We start from the raw sequence: 16882 nt of genomic DNA on the forward strand, positions 1-16882 counted from the left end.
CGGCGCCGTTACTACTGCTCATACTTATTCATACCACCTGTATTTCACTATCTCTTCGCCGAACTAGTGCACCTATTAGGTGTGTTGGGGACACAAGAGACTTCTTGCTTTGTGGTTGCGGGGTTGCTTGAGAGGGATATCTTTGACCTCTTCCTCCCTGAGATCGATAAACCTTGGGTGATCCACTTAAGGGAAACTTGCTGCTGTTCTACAAACCTCTGCTCTTGTAGGCCCAACACTGTCTACAAGAATAGAAGCACCCGTAGACATCAGTCACCACCCTCAGCTACGGCAGGATCTCCAACGTTGCCTCGTGCGTCATTGCCTCCGCCTCCTACCCCATCCCCGCCCAGTATGGCCCATGCGCCACCTCGTTCTCCTCCTACGCCGATGATAAACCCTAAGAGCAGGGAATCACTCTAGCACAATTAGATATGTACTATTTAATTGTCGAACCAGTCTCACGAGAAACTAAAGGTAAACTAAGCCTTATAACCCACTTATGTGACCCTTTGTGCAATGCAATAAACTAATGATGCAAGGTTCTTTTTTGCTTGAAACTACTACTAAAAAAAAGCGGTATACTAAAAGAACTAGATATTGATGCAAGAGAGCTTATGCAAGGTTGAGTGGGCGAAGGCAACTCAAGGAAGCAAATGTTTCAGGCATATAGTTATTTCGTTTGTTTTGGTTGTCACAATTAGTGAATCACATGATTTATACCAGCTAGATGCATAAGTATTAAATACTGTGAAGTATAAAGAACTCGATGTCTAAAACCCATGCTAGATCACAATGGCTTAATTCAGGAAATATGTCTAGCATCAACACACCAAAGCATCACATATGTTTTATAAATATAGTTTGTTGTTTCTTCTAGAGATGAGCCATAAATAAGTGCAGCCGCGAACACGACCGTTGTAAGGTTTAAGGTTTCTATCAGTTTATCCACAATGATTGACATGTTATCAATGGTCATGCATCTAAAAGGTGGAACACAGTTTCTATCATCTCCGACCATTGCTAACCTCTGAACACACCCAACGGTGACACCTTGTCTGTTTCTCCAATATATGTGTACACTCATACATCAGTACATAAGACCATCATAGAATATAACAAACTTGTATGCAACCATAAACAAAATATTTCACCATAGCCACGAACAAATCACTAATCAAATGTAGAAATAGAGGTGTAATAGATCATAGGAAAATGATAGATTGCACTCAATATCATTTGCCAAGAGATTACAGCGGGTAGATGGAGAGGCTGAAGACAGTGTTGCTATAGTTGTTGATGATGACCACGCGAGAGAGGGGCCACTGGTACTGAACGACTACTTAGAGACTGTTTTCGTCTTATAGTCCTCAGACGGTTCTGCTATCCGGCTCAAAGCCTTGGTCTCTACCAGCGCGCCATCCTGATACGGTTTCCATTCCGGCTCAAAAAATTCACCGTCAGCCGGTTCTAAAATGTGGTTGTCTCTAATAAAGAGATGCACTCAGCCAGTTGGAAATTATGGCCGTCTCTAATAAAGAGAAGCCATGAGCCAGTTGAGAATTTGGGTCGTCTGATACATCTCAAATGGATCTACTTTTTCAAGCACTTTGTTCAATGATTTGCTATGGAACCTCACCATACTACTGAATCTGTTGTTGTGTTTAGCAAGGCTCCTTTTTGTCAAGTTTTTGCAGGAAATAAAATCAGGAAAAAAATACCAGGAAAGTTTTCATGAAAATGAATGACCTGGAGCGTTGGATCACGAGAGGGGAACCACGAGGCCCAAATGAGGCCAGGTGGCGCGCCGTGGGCGCACCACCCAAGCCCGTTAGGCCCTCGGTCGCCGTCGTCACGCCTCCTCCCTTCGTGTGGTGCCTTATATACCCTAAAAACCTACCCCCTGAAAGGACACGAAGTTTCATGAAACAGAAGACCACGATCTTTGTTTCGGGGGTTAGATTGATCTTGCTCTCCACCCCAGGGAGAGGGATTTTGAGGGCTAGGTTCAGCATCACCGCCACGAACATCATCACCAACCATCATGGAATCACTCTCCATCATCATGCGTGAGTAGTTCTCTGTAAGATTAAGAGGTGGATGGGTTTTGCATGAGATTGATCATGTAATCCTCCATATGTATTGAGATTTGAGGTGTTCGTCTTGAAGATATTCATGTATGAGTGTTGGTACACATTTGCTATGTTTAATGCTTGTTACTAGGGCCTACGTGACATGATTTCAGTACTGAACCTATATTGATTTATCATATATATGAGGTTGGTATTTATTTGCAAGGTGTATTACTTGTTATTATGTTGACCGTACGAATCCCTAAGATGACAGATAGGAAAAAACAAGGGGAATATGTGAGAGTTTAGGATTATGTGTGTTCATGAATATTAATGCTTTGTTTCGGTCTATTTGAAAGTGTAGACCTTAATTGCTTGCAGTTTTAAGTTGGCCCCGGTAAAATGGGCAAGTAGGACAAAAGATGTTATGCAATTATCTTAGTTAGTAAACATAACTATATTTGGATCGCACACCTACACACAGCTGAAGTAGAGATGAATACTATGTTAGTTGGATTACATTATATGATCAAAATCATCCATATGTTACCCCATTGCTGCCTCATGCCTACGCTTTTAGCCATTTAAAGTTTCATACTACTACTTCCGGTGAAAACTGAAAATTTGCTGCTTTTATTTAGTAGTATTTGTTTTTACTGCTTTGAATCAGCTGCTATAAAATCACCACTTCCTTTGTGAGTTTATTGATATACAAGTGTGGTTGAGAGTGACGTCTCAATTGCTAAAGTCTTATTGGTATTCTTGTGTTCCCCTTGAGTTGAACTATAAATTTGGGTAATACTTCTCATCGAAGATTTCAGTGATCCCTTATACTTGTGAATATCACCGTCTCAATGTTTCATAGTTCAATAAGAAAATATTCCTTCCCCATGGCAGGGTTCCCTTAGTCGTCCTCACAATAGATAATCCAAATACACATACATGTGATTCAAACCAACCATACAATTACAAAAATGGATTATGCAATATATTTTTGTAGTACACAATATTTCCTTCTAAGAATGTACTGCATCGACTAGAAAAATCTTGGAATAAAAAAAATCTTGAACTTCAACTTCAAGATGGATCAATAAAATTCTTGTAAGACAACTAAAAAGATCTTCTAAGGATGCACTACACAAACTAAGAACCTTTGCTCCAGGGCCACCACTAGACGCATGTTGCACCTTCTGCTCCCACTCCGCAATCTGATCATATACAACATGATCAATCAAGATGAACTGAGGATAGAGTAGACTGATGGGTGATAGAGATCATTAGAGCATGTTTAATATACGTATGCAGATATGCATTTTATATAGTCACACAAGCTAAAGCCCTAACAATATCTCAATTTTGGAGAACACCTTTAGAGATTTTGAATGATACATGTATATACTTGAATAAGAAAGGTGCAACACATCACCCTTGGCCGTAAGGCACCTGATCAAGTAGTACAAGGTGGCGGAAACAGACTCTCTACTAAAATGCATATCATGTTTGTAGACTTCAAGGATTTTATGTGCATGTTACCAAGTAAGAAAAATAAATTGTATTAAAACCCAAGACAAAGCATGAGGAAGGCTACATCATACTTGACATTCCAAAACTGATACAGGATTTCATACCAAAGAAACAAATTTAGTAAACTATAAACGGTGAAGATAGGGATCTAGGATTGTCTAATAACAAAGCATGAGGAAGGCTACAACATACTTGACATTCCAAAACTGATACAGGATTTCATACCAAAGAAACACATTTATTAAACTATGAACGGTGAAGATAGGGATCCAGGATTGTCTAATACCAATGCATGAGGAAGGGTGCAGCATACTTGTCTAATACCAAAGGTTCTTTTTTCTATATCAGGAGATTCTTCTACTAAGACTATATCTCATGTAATTGTTTTTTAGGGCAAGAAACAAAACACCAAGATGGCAGCATTATACTGATAATTCTTTCAAAATATGTGCTCAAGATGCAATCATTTACTATCAGATATTGTATAATCCACTCTACAATACGGAGCTTTGTACAAGCACTTAGTTCTATGATTTTTAGAGAAATAGGGGCATGCCCCCGGTTCCAATATATTGAAACCAGATAAACAGTCTACAGCATTCAGAAGTTTATATCATTACAAACCAACACTACTTGCAGAACCAGAAACTACAACACAGATTAAAGCACTAGAGAGACAGCACACGACAGCCAACATCAGAAGAAGGCAGGTTAGCAGATCACCCCAACCCATCACAAGGTCACTGACGATCCATAACCTGGAAGCACGCTTCATCCCCCACCAGGACCAAATCATTTGCCTCAAGGGCCCTTGCCAAATCTTTTGCTGTCATTAGCATTGGGCCAAATCCTCTCGAGTTGTTCCTATCACAAACCTCCAGTGTTGTTCTTGCCTTTTTCTGCGGAATCACCCAGGATCCGGCCACAATATTAGTGGTGGAATCCTGGCCACTCCTTCCAACTTGTTCAGCATACACATCAGCCCTTCTTTTTCCTCTTCCTTCAGCAAAATCTTCCACTGAGCACAGTTGCATACCAAGCGTCTCCACAAAGTCTGCATACCAAACCATTGAACCCGATTGAAAAAATGGTCATTTCTGGTAATCCAGATAGTTCTCAAAACAGCAGCAAAGATCAGATTGCATTTCTTATTTTTCTTTCTATCATTCCACAAAACAGCAACATCATGCATGCTTGAAATTTGCAAATCAACACCCAGAGCATCCAAAGTCCCTTTCCAAATGTTAGCACCAACCACACAATCAAAAAACAAATGTTGACATGACTCTAACTCATTGCAAAAAACACAAGTCAGATCATCAACATTTTGTCTTTTGACCAGGTTGTCTCTAGTGAGAAGCTTATTATGGGAAAGCAACCAGAGAAAAAAATGGATTTTTGGGGGCACTTTGACTTTCCAAACACAATGTATGTCAACAGTTTGAATTCCTCCAAAGTTAACCAAAGCATATAAGGATTTAACACTATAAACCCCACTTGCTTCCCACTTCCAAATCAAACAATCTTTAGAATCATCCAAAAGGATAGTTTGTGCAATTTGCTGAATTTCCAACCATTGCAACATTAATTTGTGGTCAAAAAACCTTCTAAAAGTTATTTTCAAAGAAACACCATCCCATAGATCAGCAATAGTTTTATTTTGCTCATTTAACAGGAAATATACTTCCCAGAATTGAATAGCTAGAGAGTAAGACCCAAACCAATGGTCTTCCAAGAACTTAATAGTTCTACCATTTCCAACTTTCCACATATATCTCATCTTAGCAGCCTTGGCAGCCCATAGCACCCCTTTCCAAAAGGGAGAAGCCCCATTAGCAGAGCAAGAAAAATATTAGGGTTACTCACATTCTGTACTATCTACTATCACTCCAAATTTTGTTATCATCCAAATGGTATCTTTTGATCCAGGAAGCTAAAAGGAAAATGTTCATCTCTGATAAATCAGGGATGCCCAAACCTCCATATTCCTTCTTTCTAGTGACCAAACCCCAATTAGCTAAATGGTACTTATGGTGCCCCTCATAATTATCCCACAGACAGTGAGCCATCTGAGAGTTAATAAGAGTAATGGCCCATTTAGATCACACTAAGTAGATAAATGGGAATACTGGCCAAGACACTCCTAACCAGCTCTAGTTTGGAAGCATGGTTTAGGAGTTTTCCTCTCCAGCCAGCAGCTTTTTTAATGATTTTATCAACAACAGGTTGAATATCCTCTTTTTTAAGCTTGCAGTGATGCAGAGGAACCCCTAGATACTGCAAGGGAAACTCTGCCAACTTGCAACTCAGAGATTGTGCAAAGAGTTGTGCATTACTTTCAATCACATTAACAGAAACTAGATCACACTTATGAAAGTTAATCCTCATCCCAGACATATGTTCAAAGCAAGCCAAAATCCATTTTAAGTTAATGGCAGTAGTTAAACTTTTTTCAAGGAAGAGTAAGGTATCATCAGCATATTGCATACTAATGATACCCCCCCTTCCCAGGCCTTGCATAAGCCCAGCTATCTTTCCTCCAGAAGCAGCTTTATAAAGGATTTTAGTAAAAACATCAGCCATAAAATTGAAAAGAATAGGTGATATAGGATCCCCTTGCCTTACACCCCTGCTAGTAAGGAAGAAATTGCTATTGCAATCATTGATCCTAACACCAACAGAACCATTATGTAATAAACCTTCAATGATCATCATCCACTTGGGGCTAAAACCCCTCAACTCTATCATATGCCTTTTCATAGTCAAGTTTAAAAATAAAACCACTATGTCCACTATGAACAGCATCATGAATTACTTCATGGGCAGATACCACACTCTCAAGTATATATCTCCCTTTAATAAAGGCAGTCTGATTAGGAGAAATAAGTTTCTCACTTACCACACCCAACCTATTAGTGGCACATTTAGAAAAAAATTTAAAACTGCAATTTGTCAAGGCAATAGGTCTAAATTTCTGTATAGTTACAGCATCAGTCTCCTTTGGAATCAGAGTCAAAAGAGAAAATTTTAGCCTAAAGAGAAAATTTTAGTTCTATGATTTTCTATTCATATTCTGCATACTTTCATAAATAATTAAACAAATGACCCGCAGCAATGTATTAAAGGCTTAAACTACTTAAGCAAGTTTCTTTTAGCACAGCGGTATAATAGTATGCAACTAGCCGCAGCCTTGAGCTCTCACTACAGAGTAAAGATCATGGGATGGAGCTTCATCCAACTAGAATCCAGATGAAATTCACCGCTAGCAACATTACATAAAAAAATATCCAAAACTACGGCACCGCTAGCAATATCAGGTTAAACAAAAGTATCCTTTGTTGCTTCAGCTCACCTTGAGCAAGTGATGTCGTTGCAGCTACAGCAGGAGGACGTCCGAGCTGCTGCTGCTGCTTGATACAGAGTCGAGGAAGACGTCGACGGCGGCTGCTGCTTCTTGAGGCTGGACGCGCGGAGCTTGGCGTGCAGGTGGAGATGCAGGAATCCGTGTGGGCGGAGATGAAGGGGTTGCCATCGTGGAGGGCGTTGTCCCGACATCGTTGCCGCGCGTGGTCGCCGTCGTGGAGGGCCGCGTCCCGTCGACGCCGTGGATGAAGGCACAACTCCTCCGCACGCGGATCCGAGGCTCCAATATGACCGAGGTGCAGGCGCGCAGCAGATGGGCGTTGGGCAGCCAGGGAGCTCGAGCTTGGCGGGCCAGCGGACGGCTTCGGATCTCAGGCACGCCATAAAAATGTGAATTCTATGGCGCACGGATCCATGCGTCATAGAAAGTGACATTTCTGTGGCGCACCAGGCAGGCATGCGCTATAGAAAAACTTTCTGTGGTGCACGCAGCGGTCGTGCGCCACATAATTTTTTTTCAATTTTTAAAAAATGGCGGCCATATCTAGATCTGGAGCTCCCGGAATTTCGCCAGATTTTTTTTTAATTTACCGGAGGTTGCCGGAGGTGGGTGGAGGAGGAGGAGGAGAAGGAGGAGGAGGAGGAGGAGGCCGAGGAGGCCGGCCATAGGTGGTGGGTGGGTGGGTGGTGGAGGAGGAGGAGGCTGGCCAAAGGGGGTCACCGGAGGTAGGGAGGAGGGGGTCATCGAAGGAGGAGGAGGTCGCCGGAGGAGAAGGAGGAGGAGGAGGTCATCGGGTGTGGAGGAGGAGCTCGCCGGGTGGTGGAGGAGGCCGGAGGTGGAGGAGAAGAGGGAGGAGAAGAGGAAGGAGAAGAAGAGAAGGGGAAGTGGAGGAAAGGTGAAGTGGAGGAGAGGAGGAGGAGGTGAACAGAGAGAGGGACAAGGGCACCACCGGATTTCAAATTCTAACCTAACGATTATGTGGTGCATGTCCATTTGCTGCGCCACAGAAAAAAATCAATTTTTTTATTTTTGTAGGAAATTTTTTGACTTTGCCGTAACTTTTAAATCTTTTCGAATTTTGCCGATTCTGTAACCTTCAGAACGGCCTTAAGCCATTTAATTTGTTTGTAGAATTTTCTCCATTTTGATATATTATGCGTATTTTTTTGACTTCGTATGCAACCAGAAAAGTCGTTTTAACTTTTTCTACGCTTTGTTTGGAAAAAATCGAAATTCAAATTTGTTAATTTTCCCTACAAGTATACCGCTTAATATAAGTACAGTTCAAATATTTTTTTTAAGTTTTTATAATTTTCTGTTATTTTTTGAACACTAAAAAGAGGATCCACGAGGGGATGCGTGGACGGTTGAAAAAACTTATGTGGCGCATGTAGGTCCATACGCCACAAAAATGCTTCTTTCTATGGCGAATTTGGCCACATGCGTCACAGAAAGGCGACATTTCTGTGGTCAAGGGAGGGGATAAGGAGCGGGGTAGCGTACCCATATTAATATCGGAATTGCTAATTCTCAGGCGCCTGAGATTTATTAAATCTCAGTCGACTCATATGCCGTTGAATTTGTTGTGCTAAGATGCGTGCAGCCCTTTGTCGTTTAGCTGTGCCGCTGGTGGTACAAGGCGCTCGTTGCTTCTTGTCGTGGGCTGCGCTGCTTCTTGTGGTGCGGTGTTGTCTGGTGTTGCTTGTAAGCATGGGCTTTGTGGTAGATGGCCTTTCGTTTGGTCTGTGGCGTTTTTTTTTCTTTCACCCAGCGTTCACTTTTTACCTTCTACAAGAAGGGTGTGGAGCCGAGTATACGATGTGTCCAAACTGAGGTTGAGTCTCAGTATACGATGTGTTCAAACTGGGATTTTACATGCATGTATTGAGGCACTGTCATAGTGAAAAAATCTCGGCTACAAATTATGTCAAATTGGAAAAATATCAGTTCCGATACGTCTGTAACGAAATCTCAGTTCCAAGCTATGTGTAACCAGAAAAAACTTAGTTGCAATCCATCTGCAAGCGGGAAAATACAAGTTACAACCCATGTGCAACTGAATTTTTTTATTTTTTCACAGTTGCAACCATGGTGTAACTGGAAAAAAACTCAGCTTCTATATACGTGCAACTAGCAGTATCTTAGTTTCTCCCTAGTTACAACCATGGTGCAACCGGATTTTTTTTTGCTAGTTACAACTCAAGTGCAACCGTTAAGATTTGTGCAGACTACTGCCATTTTGGCTCGCGTTTTCCCTCGGCGTGCAAGTGTATGCTGATTCTTTGAACGTTGGATTACGTCATGCTTTGTGCTAGCTTAAGGACACATTGGTTGCTATTGAGATTTCTCCAGTTACATATTGGTTGCAACTGAGATTTTTCAGTTGCACATGGGTTGCAACTGACATTTTCTAGTTACACAGTGGTTGTAACTGATATCATTTTCATTCGCAGTGAGTTGCAACTGAGATTTTTCCAGTTGCATGTTAGTTACAACCGAGATTTTCCGAGTTGCATGTGGATTGCAACTGAAATTTTTTGGCTACACATGGGTTAAAACTAAGATATTTCCACTTCCATGTGGGTTGCAACTGAGTTTTTTTTTTTCCAGTTGCATAGTTTTTTTTGAGTTGCACGCGGGTTGCTACCGAGATTTTCTAGTTCCACATAGGTTGCAACCGAGATTTTCTTTAGTTGCATGTGGGTTGCAGCTGATATTTTTTTCTATTTGCACATGTGTTGCAATTGAGATTTTTCTAATTGCATGTTCGCTGCGAATGACCCTTTTGCAATTGCACTTGGATAGCAACTAAAAAAAATTTAAGTGCACATGAGTAGTAATTATTTTTCTAGTGAAAAAGAAGAGCATGCATTTTTGAGCTAAGGAGAAAATGGCCAACCTCACGTAATAATTTAGTACAAAAATGGGCATTTTTTGTTGTTGCTTCGGTGGCCTTCTGGTGTTTTATATGTAGGCCTATGTAATGCAATCCCAAGAGCCACCATCCAAACAACAAAAAATTCAAATGGTCAACGCAGCCCATGAAGAGCGAACCAGTATCGCTCGAGAATTGACTGCATAAACAAATACGTAAGTTAGTGAACTGCTGAGGTCAGGTGGCTTAGATTTCTAAGTCGCCTGAGCTCCAGGTGTGCCCTATTAATATTACCCATATTTTTTGGAGATGGCCAACATGGACGTCCGTCCAGGGAATCTCTTAGAAGACGGTTTTTAATTAAAACCGGTTCAGGAGGGAAAAAACGCCAGACGGTGGCCAGTTTCAACCGGCTCTAAAAGTTTTAGAGACAAGTCTAAAATCTTGGCCGTCAGGTATTTTTAGCATAGCCATTTTGTTTCGTTTTCATGGTAAACCGCCTTCAGGGACCGTCTCTAAGTAGCGAGTTTGTACTAGTGGGTGGAGCAATCTAGAGGCGATTCCGGCAACGGTCCCCTCATCCAATCTCCACCGACGAATTGTAGATGCCCTGTTAATGTGTTTTCGATCTTCGCCTCCATGTGTCACGCAGGCACCACACCGCACGCTCTCCGGAATTGGAGGCAAGAGAGCCTCTCCATGCTAGTTGGATCCATATGATCTAAGCGAGGTTGGTGCGTGTCTCAAAATGTCTTTACTGTACTAGTGGGGTTTCAAGTTGTGAACTGGGTTCGTAGCTCTCGGAAGGTCCACCATCAAGATGGTGATCGGAACATTGTTGCATGTGTTGAGGTGAAAATCCGCGATCTGGCTTTTACTTGTTAACCCAAACAGATTTACACTTGCATACTTATCACCTAGTTGAAGGTGTCTTTGTTCGACGTTCTGCCCTTGTTTGGTTTAGGAGAATCCTTGTCCCGGTTGTGGATCGTCACAAGCTGGACTAGCCGACATGGGTGTGACTGCATTTTTCCAGTTGAAGATGTTGCTGCCGGAAAATGGTAACTTAACTCGTATGTCTTCAATTTACATGTCTTATCATCATCCTGTCATTTGCAGTCCATTGCATATACTATGCCTTTTTATGAATAAAATTATTGAGCTGAGACCAGAAGGTTTTACCTTCTTTTTGCAAAAAAAAAATACCGAATGGTGTCACAATAAGAAAATTGAGAATAAAGGTGCCACAATAATGTTTCAAATAAAAAGACAACATTATGATATCTTGAAGCAGTACGTCCGGTAAGGACAGGTATACAAACTTCTGTTGCCATCAAACTAAGAGGACGCAGGATACACAAATGTGCATACCAACAAAAATCTTGCGACTAGCTAGTACTAAGATTGTAGATTATTAATTAGTCAAAGGAAAAATATTTTGAACTTTTTTCTCTTGCATGAGGAATAATATCGATCTACTCGTCCATCCTCATGACGCAGCGCAGTCCCTCCCCCTTGAGCATCAGGTCGAAGGCTGTGTTGATCTGCGAGAATGGCACGCTGTGCGTGATGAATTTTTCGAGGTCCAGCTCCTTCCTCATGTACATCTCGACGACTTCAGGGAGGTCAGTGCGCGGCTTATAGTTACCGAAGAAGGTGCCCTTTAGTGTTCTCTCGTTGAGGAAGTTCATTGGGTGAGTCTTGAACACCGCCTCCTTGTGTGGCACGCCCACCAGCACGGCCACGCCCCACCCCTGCATCCGACGGATTTCAGGATTCAGTTTAAAGCAGAATAGACCATAGGAGAAAAGATTATAATTAGGTGTACTGAGAAGTATGTTACATCGTGAACGCATTCGAAGGCGGAGATCATGGCATTGACGTTGCCAGTACACTCGACGGCTCTGTCGACCCCACCATTGGTCATCTCGACAAGCACCTGGAAATCATCAGTGAACCGTCAGTTTTTGGCACAAGCTTGTCTATGTAATGAACATAGAAAGAAATGTTACTAAAAAAACAAACAAACCTCTTGGACGGGTTTGGTGTGGTCCTTTGGATTCACAAAGTCAGTGCATCCAAATTTCTTAGCTGAAAGATGATGGAGATGTTGTATAAGAAAACATGTACTAAGCATCCTTGTATTTCCATAAGACAAACTGTACCTTGTTCATATTTTTCAGGGTTCAAGTCCACACCAATGATCCTTGATGCCCCAGCCATCTTGGCACCTTCCATGGCCTGATCGTGAGAAGGAAAAAGCGTACATAAGTTAGTCATGGTTATATGGCACGATTCTCATCAACCTGAAATCATATTTTGTGGAAGTAACTGATCATGGATCACTTACAGCAAGGCCAACAGCTCCAAGACCAAAAATTGCGACTGTTGAACCCTTCTTCGGTTTCGCAACATTCAGCGTCGCACCAAGTCCTGAAGAAAAAAGGCATTTCAGTAACTAACTGACGCGTCATATTCATATTGATTTATTTCGAGACAGTGTCATGTGAAGCCATCTCTTACCAGTTGAAATACCACAGCTGAGAACACAAACTTTGTCAAGGGGCGCATCTGGGTTGATCTTGGCAAGGCACCCAACATGGATCACGGTGTACTCGCTGAAGGTGGAGGTCCCGACGAAGTGGAAGATCGGTTTCCCGTTGATGGTGAAGCGGGACTGTCCGTCGCCGATCATCACGCCACGATCCACGTTGATTCTGAGGAGGTCACACAGGTTGCTCTCCTCTGACTTGCAGTGAGCACAATCCTTGCACTCTCCAGTGAAGACCGGGAGGACATGGTCACCCGGCACCAGCTCGGTCACACTCTCTCCGACGCTCTCAACAATGCTGTCAGGAACAAATAATTTAGGGGAAAATGTTAGTACAAAAGATAAACAATGGAGAGCAAAGATAAAATTTATTTAAATGCAGCATACTGTCCAGTTGAAAAGAATTGTCATCCGCCAACGAAATTAGTCAGTTGGTAATCGGTACGTCACAAGATGTGGATACTGTTGTTACGTGATTGTTACTTTCTTCACGAATTACTATTGTGGTACAGAAAAAAAAAATTAGGAGAACAAGAAGATAGAGGACACAAGAAAAAATTATCAGAGAAAAACCTTATTATACTACACTGCACTTTATGTGAGCTTGTGTCGTCTGACGACCGTTGGTATTGTTATATCCCATGACAATAAAATACAGACACTTGATCGATGCATATAGTTTGTCAATCTAAAACCACTGACAAATAAGGACTGAGGGTGACTAGATTTTGAGATTCTTCAGGATAACTATATTTTTTTCCAGATTGTTGAGGACGACTTTAATTAGAAGCCAACGTGAGTATGATTCAATATTCACCAATCAATTAAAAAACTGTAACACAACAAGACAGAGACAGATAGGATGCGTACCCTCCAGCTTCATGTCCTAAGATCCTAGGGAAAACCGGAGTTTGTCCCTGCACAAAACCAAACAGATCCACACCAAGTTAGGCAGTGATCCATGTCTCAATCACCATTAGTCCAGTATTATTACGGAATTGGGAGAACTGAAACTATGGTCCGATCAATGTGCCATACCTTGGCTTCCCAGAAGTAGACGTCGGTGTGGCAGAGAGCGGTGTAGAGGATCTTGACGCGCACCTCCATGGCCTGCGGCGGTGCCACCTCCACCTCCTCGATCGACAGCGGCTTTCCGGCCTCCCATGCCACCGCCGCTGCAATCACGGAAGAACGGAAACCAGTTAGACCTCCATATCAGTCCCAATAGAGTTCATCGGACTATTAGAGGAACGAACCTTTGCACTTGATCACCTTCCCGGCGGTCGCCATCGCCGTCGGTCGCTAGCTTCAACCTTCACGAATTCAGAGAGAATGATCGATCTTTGCTGGGTTCTCTACTACGTAGCTCGTTGGTTATGCGTTGGTGAGGGAGGAAGGCGAGGCGAGGCCTGTATATATATGCTGGTGCCGGAGGAATCAACGAGCAATTAATAAGATTTGCTTGGAGTGCAAGTGGGGAAATAATTTTCTTGGAGAAGGTAGACGAAACAGGGGTGCCCGGCTCTGTCTGCGCGCGCCTCTGCCGGTTTCAGACAACGGCCCCGTGTAGTGTATGGACACTGGAAAGCGTAGTGACATGAAGGGGCTGAATTGGCGAGATCAAAACCGGGGCAGGAGCAGGACCCGGCGACCGTGGAAACCAGCGGCGGAAATAGCATCCCTGTCCCATCGTTTTGCAGCGACGGCCACCACCTCTTGCGTCACCTTGCTGAAAGGCTCACGGTTCTCTGCATCTGCCGGTTTTCCATTGTATAGTTCTGTCAAAAACATCATGCACTCCACTCTTTGCTTTGACAGGTGCACACGCCCAACTAAATCAAACATCTGCTCCCTGTGTTTGTCTACTTTTATTTCGTCGTATGTACTCTGTAGTTTATCTTCAGCACCTGGGCACCCTAGGTCACATCGTGAGCTGGATAGGTTCGTTGCTGTCGCTTTAGCATAGAGAGCAGCTTGACTTGCTGCCCATTTGGAATTTAGAATCGTGTACTCGCTGTTGTGGCACATCACATGTCGCCTTCTCGATTTCATTCCTGTTGTTGGTGAACGTGTTCCTGTTTCTGAACCACGGATATTGAACATCAGTGAAAGAAGTAGCAATCGTGTGAGCGATTGGGCCGAACCAACGTGCCACCTCGGGTAGGTTTCTTTCTATTATATATTGTGTACATACTACAAATACGTATCATATACTTTTTACACCCTCTCTCAATCTCAACTAGTAAAAGATTGAGATTATGCTTACAATGCTTATACAATGGTAAAAGGAGTGGCTTTGTAAAAATGTCATCAACTTAATCCTTCTAAGAGATGAATCGAATTTGCAGTTGATTTTGAGAAACACGCTCACGAACAAAGTGGAAGTTCACTTTAATATGCCTCGTCCATGCTAAAAAAATCTAGGTTAGAATACATTGCACCAGTGTTGTCGCACCATAGAACTGGTGGTCGGACTTGACTAACACCAAACTCCTGCAACAATGATCACAAGCTCTGTTGTAGCATTAGCTTAAAGCTTTATATTTAGACTCAGTGCTCGACCTCAAGATAGTAGACTGCTTGCGAGCACTCGATGCGGTCAAGTTTTCTTCATAAAAGATAGCATATCCTCCATGGATCGCGGATCATCCATACTGCCAGCCCAGACTATCAGAGAACGCTGAGAGCAGTGTAGAGGTGGAGGACCGAAGCTGCAGACCATAATCAATGGTGTGGCGCACATAGCGAAGAATACGCTTGACCGCAAACCAATAAGGTGTGCGACGCTCATGAAGTTACTGACACACCTTATTAACCAAAAAGGACAAGTCACGACATGTCCCTGTAAGATAATGAAGGCCACCAACAATGCTACAATACGAGCCTCCTCAGAGGAAAGAACATCACCATCATTGCTGCAAAGACGATTAGAGGACGTCATAGGGATAGTCACTGGAGTACACTTCAACATACCAACACGAGAAAGAAACTCCAGAGCATACTTGCACTGTCGAAGAAGAAGAGTGCCAGTTGAGGTTAAGGAAATCTCAATCCCCAGAAATATTGCAAGACACCAAGATCCTTAACAGAAAACGCAGATCGAAGCTAACTGATCAACCTGGAAATAGCAGCTGCAATAGAACTGAGAACAATAATATCATCAACATATACCACCAGCAAGTAGAGAGTCACATCTGAGCGCTGGAGGAGAGAACCCCAAGGAGCCATGTACATAACTAAGGTGAGCATGCCAAGCACGAGGGGCCTGCTTCACTCCATACAGGGACTTGACAAGATGATAGTAATGATCAGGCTTACTAGAATCAGTGAAACTAGGAGGTTGACGCAAGTATACCTGCTCATCGAGGAAACCATTGAGAAAAGCATTCTAGATATCAAGCTGACGGGGGTGCCACCTGTGAGAAAGAGCCATAGAGCGCAATAATTGAATTGGCGTAGGCTTGACCACAGAACTAAAAGTCTCATCATAATCCAGACAATAGTGTTGCATGTATCCTTTGTCAACAAGGTGTGACTTGTAGAGCTCAATGGAACAATCTGCATGAAGCTTGACCTTGAAGATCCAATGGAAATCAATCATGTTCACACAAGGAACAGGAGGGGCAAGTCGCCAAGTACCATTAGCCTGTAGAGCGGAGAACTCAGCCTCCATATGATCTTGCCAATGAGGAATGTGTTGTGCCTATTTGTAATCACGGGGTTCATGTGTAACCTTCGATGCAACATGTGTTGCAAGGACACAATTCCATGACATTGTTCCATCAGTGTGTTCCTTAGGCTTCTCAATGCCACAGTGAAGACGCATAATGACCAACAACTGATGGTGCAGCAGGCAGGGACACAGATGGAGGCGTCTCGTCGTTTTTCACCTCACACGAGCAGCCTCCGGTGTTTCAGCATGGGAGACAGTATCAGAGGAGGCTTGGGACGCTCAATACTACGAAGGGGACCGCTCCTCGTCATGTGGCTCGTCGGGTCGCATCAGCGCGCCGGATCACGCGGCAGAGCCACGCATGGGATGGTTCGAAAAACGGGCAGTTTGATTTCCTGGACTCGCCCCTATTGTTGCATAAACCGGGTATTAAAGCACCTCCGGGCCAGGCCCGGGAGGAACAGCCAAATCGACCATAGTTGTGGAGTCTGGCCAGTTTTCTTGAGACGGTTGCACACGTTGGGAAGGGAGAGGGAAACGACGCGTCCCTTCAGGAACACACGTCATAACTTGCCTCACCGTCCTCCTCTCCTTCCTCTCACTCGCCTCTTCACTCTCACCCCCCCCCCCCAAACTGTCACATCACCAGGGCGGTTTCTGTACCGCCAAAAAATCCATCGCAAGGAGGAGGAGCGGGACCGGAGGAGGAGACGACGATGAGAACGACCGTGACCTCGGCCGCAACATGCACCGCACGCGGGACCTGGATCTCCAATTCGGCCGCGACCTCGACCTCGTCCTCGACCTGAACAATGGAGGTAAG

General features: G+C 43.3%; 1 protein-coding gene across 1 annotated transcript; it reads right to left on the reverse strand.

Moving 5' to 3' along the window:
• Positions 1-11077: 11077 nt before the first annotated feature.
• LOC124703568 (alcohol dehydrogenase 3-like) lies at positions 11078-13930 on the reverse strand. The gene is made up of 9 exons (XM_047235779.1): positions 13643-13930; positions 13425-13561; positions 13257-13303; positions 12359-12684; positions 12186-12268; positions 12001-12076; positions 11865-11926; positions 11679-11774; positions 11078-11589 (listed from the first exon to the last, which is right to left on the reverse strand). The coding sequence occupies exons 1-9, from the start codon at positions 13674-13676 to the stop codon at positions 11311-11313; spliced, it is 1140 nt and encodes a 379-aa protein (XP_047091735.1). The 5' UTR covers positions 13677-13930; the 3' UTR covers positions 11078-11310.
• Positions 13931-16882: the final 2952 nt, after the last annotated feature.

This window comes from Lolium rigidum, chromosome 3 (genome assembly GCF_022539505.1).
Source record: "Lolium rigidum isolate FL_2022 chromosome 3, APGP_CSIRO_Lrig_0.1, whole genome shotgun sequence".
In the NCBI taxonomy this organism is placed as follows: domain Eukaryota; kingdom Viridiplantae; phylum Streptophyta; class Magnoliopsida; order Poales; family Poaceae; genus Lolium; species Lolium rigidum.

Coding starts and splice junctions, on each gene's coding strand:
- LOC124703568 (XM_047235779.1), bottom strand. CDS start 13,676: ATGGCGACCGCCGGGAAGGTGATCAAGTGCAAAG. Junction 13,304..13,424: donor TCTACTTCTGGGAAGCCAAG/GTATGGCACATT, acceptor GGTTTTGTGCAG/GGACAAACTCCGGTTTTCCC. Junction 12,685..13,256: donor TTAGGACATGAAGCTGGAGG/GTACGCATCCTA, acceptor TGTTCCTGACAG/CATTGTTGAGAGCGTCGGAG.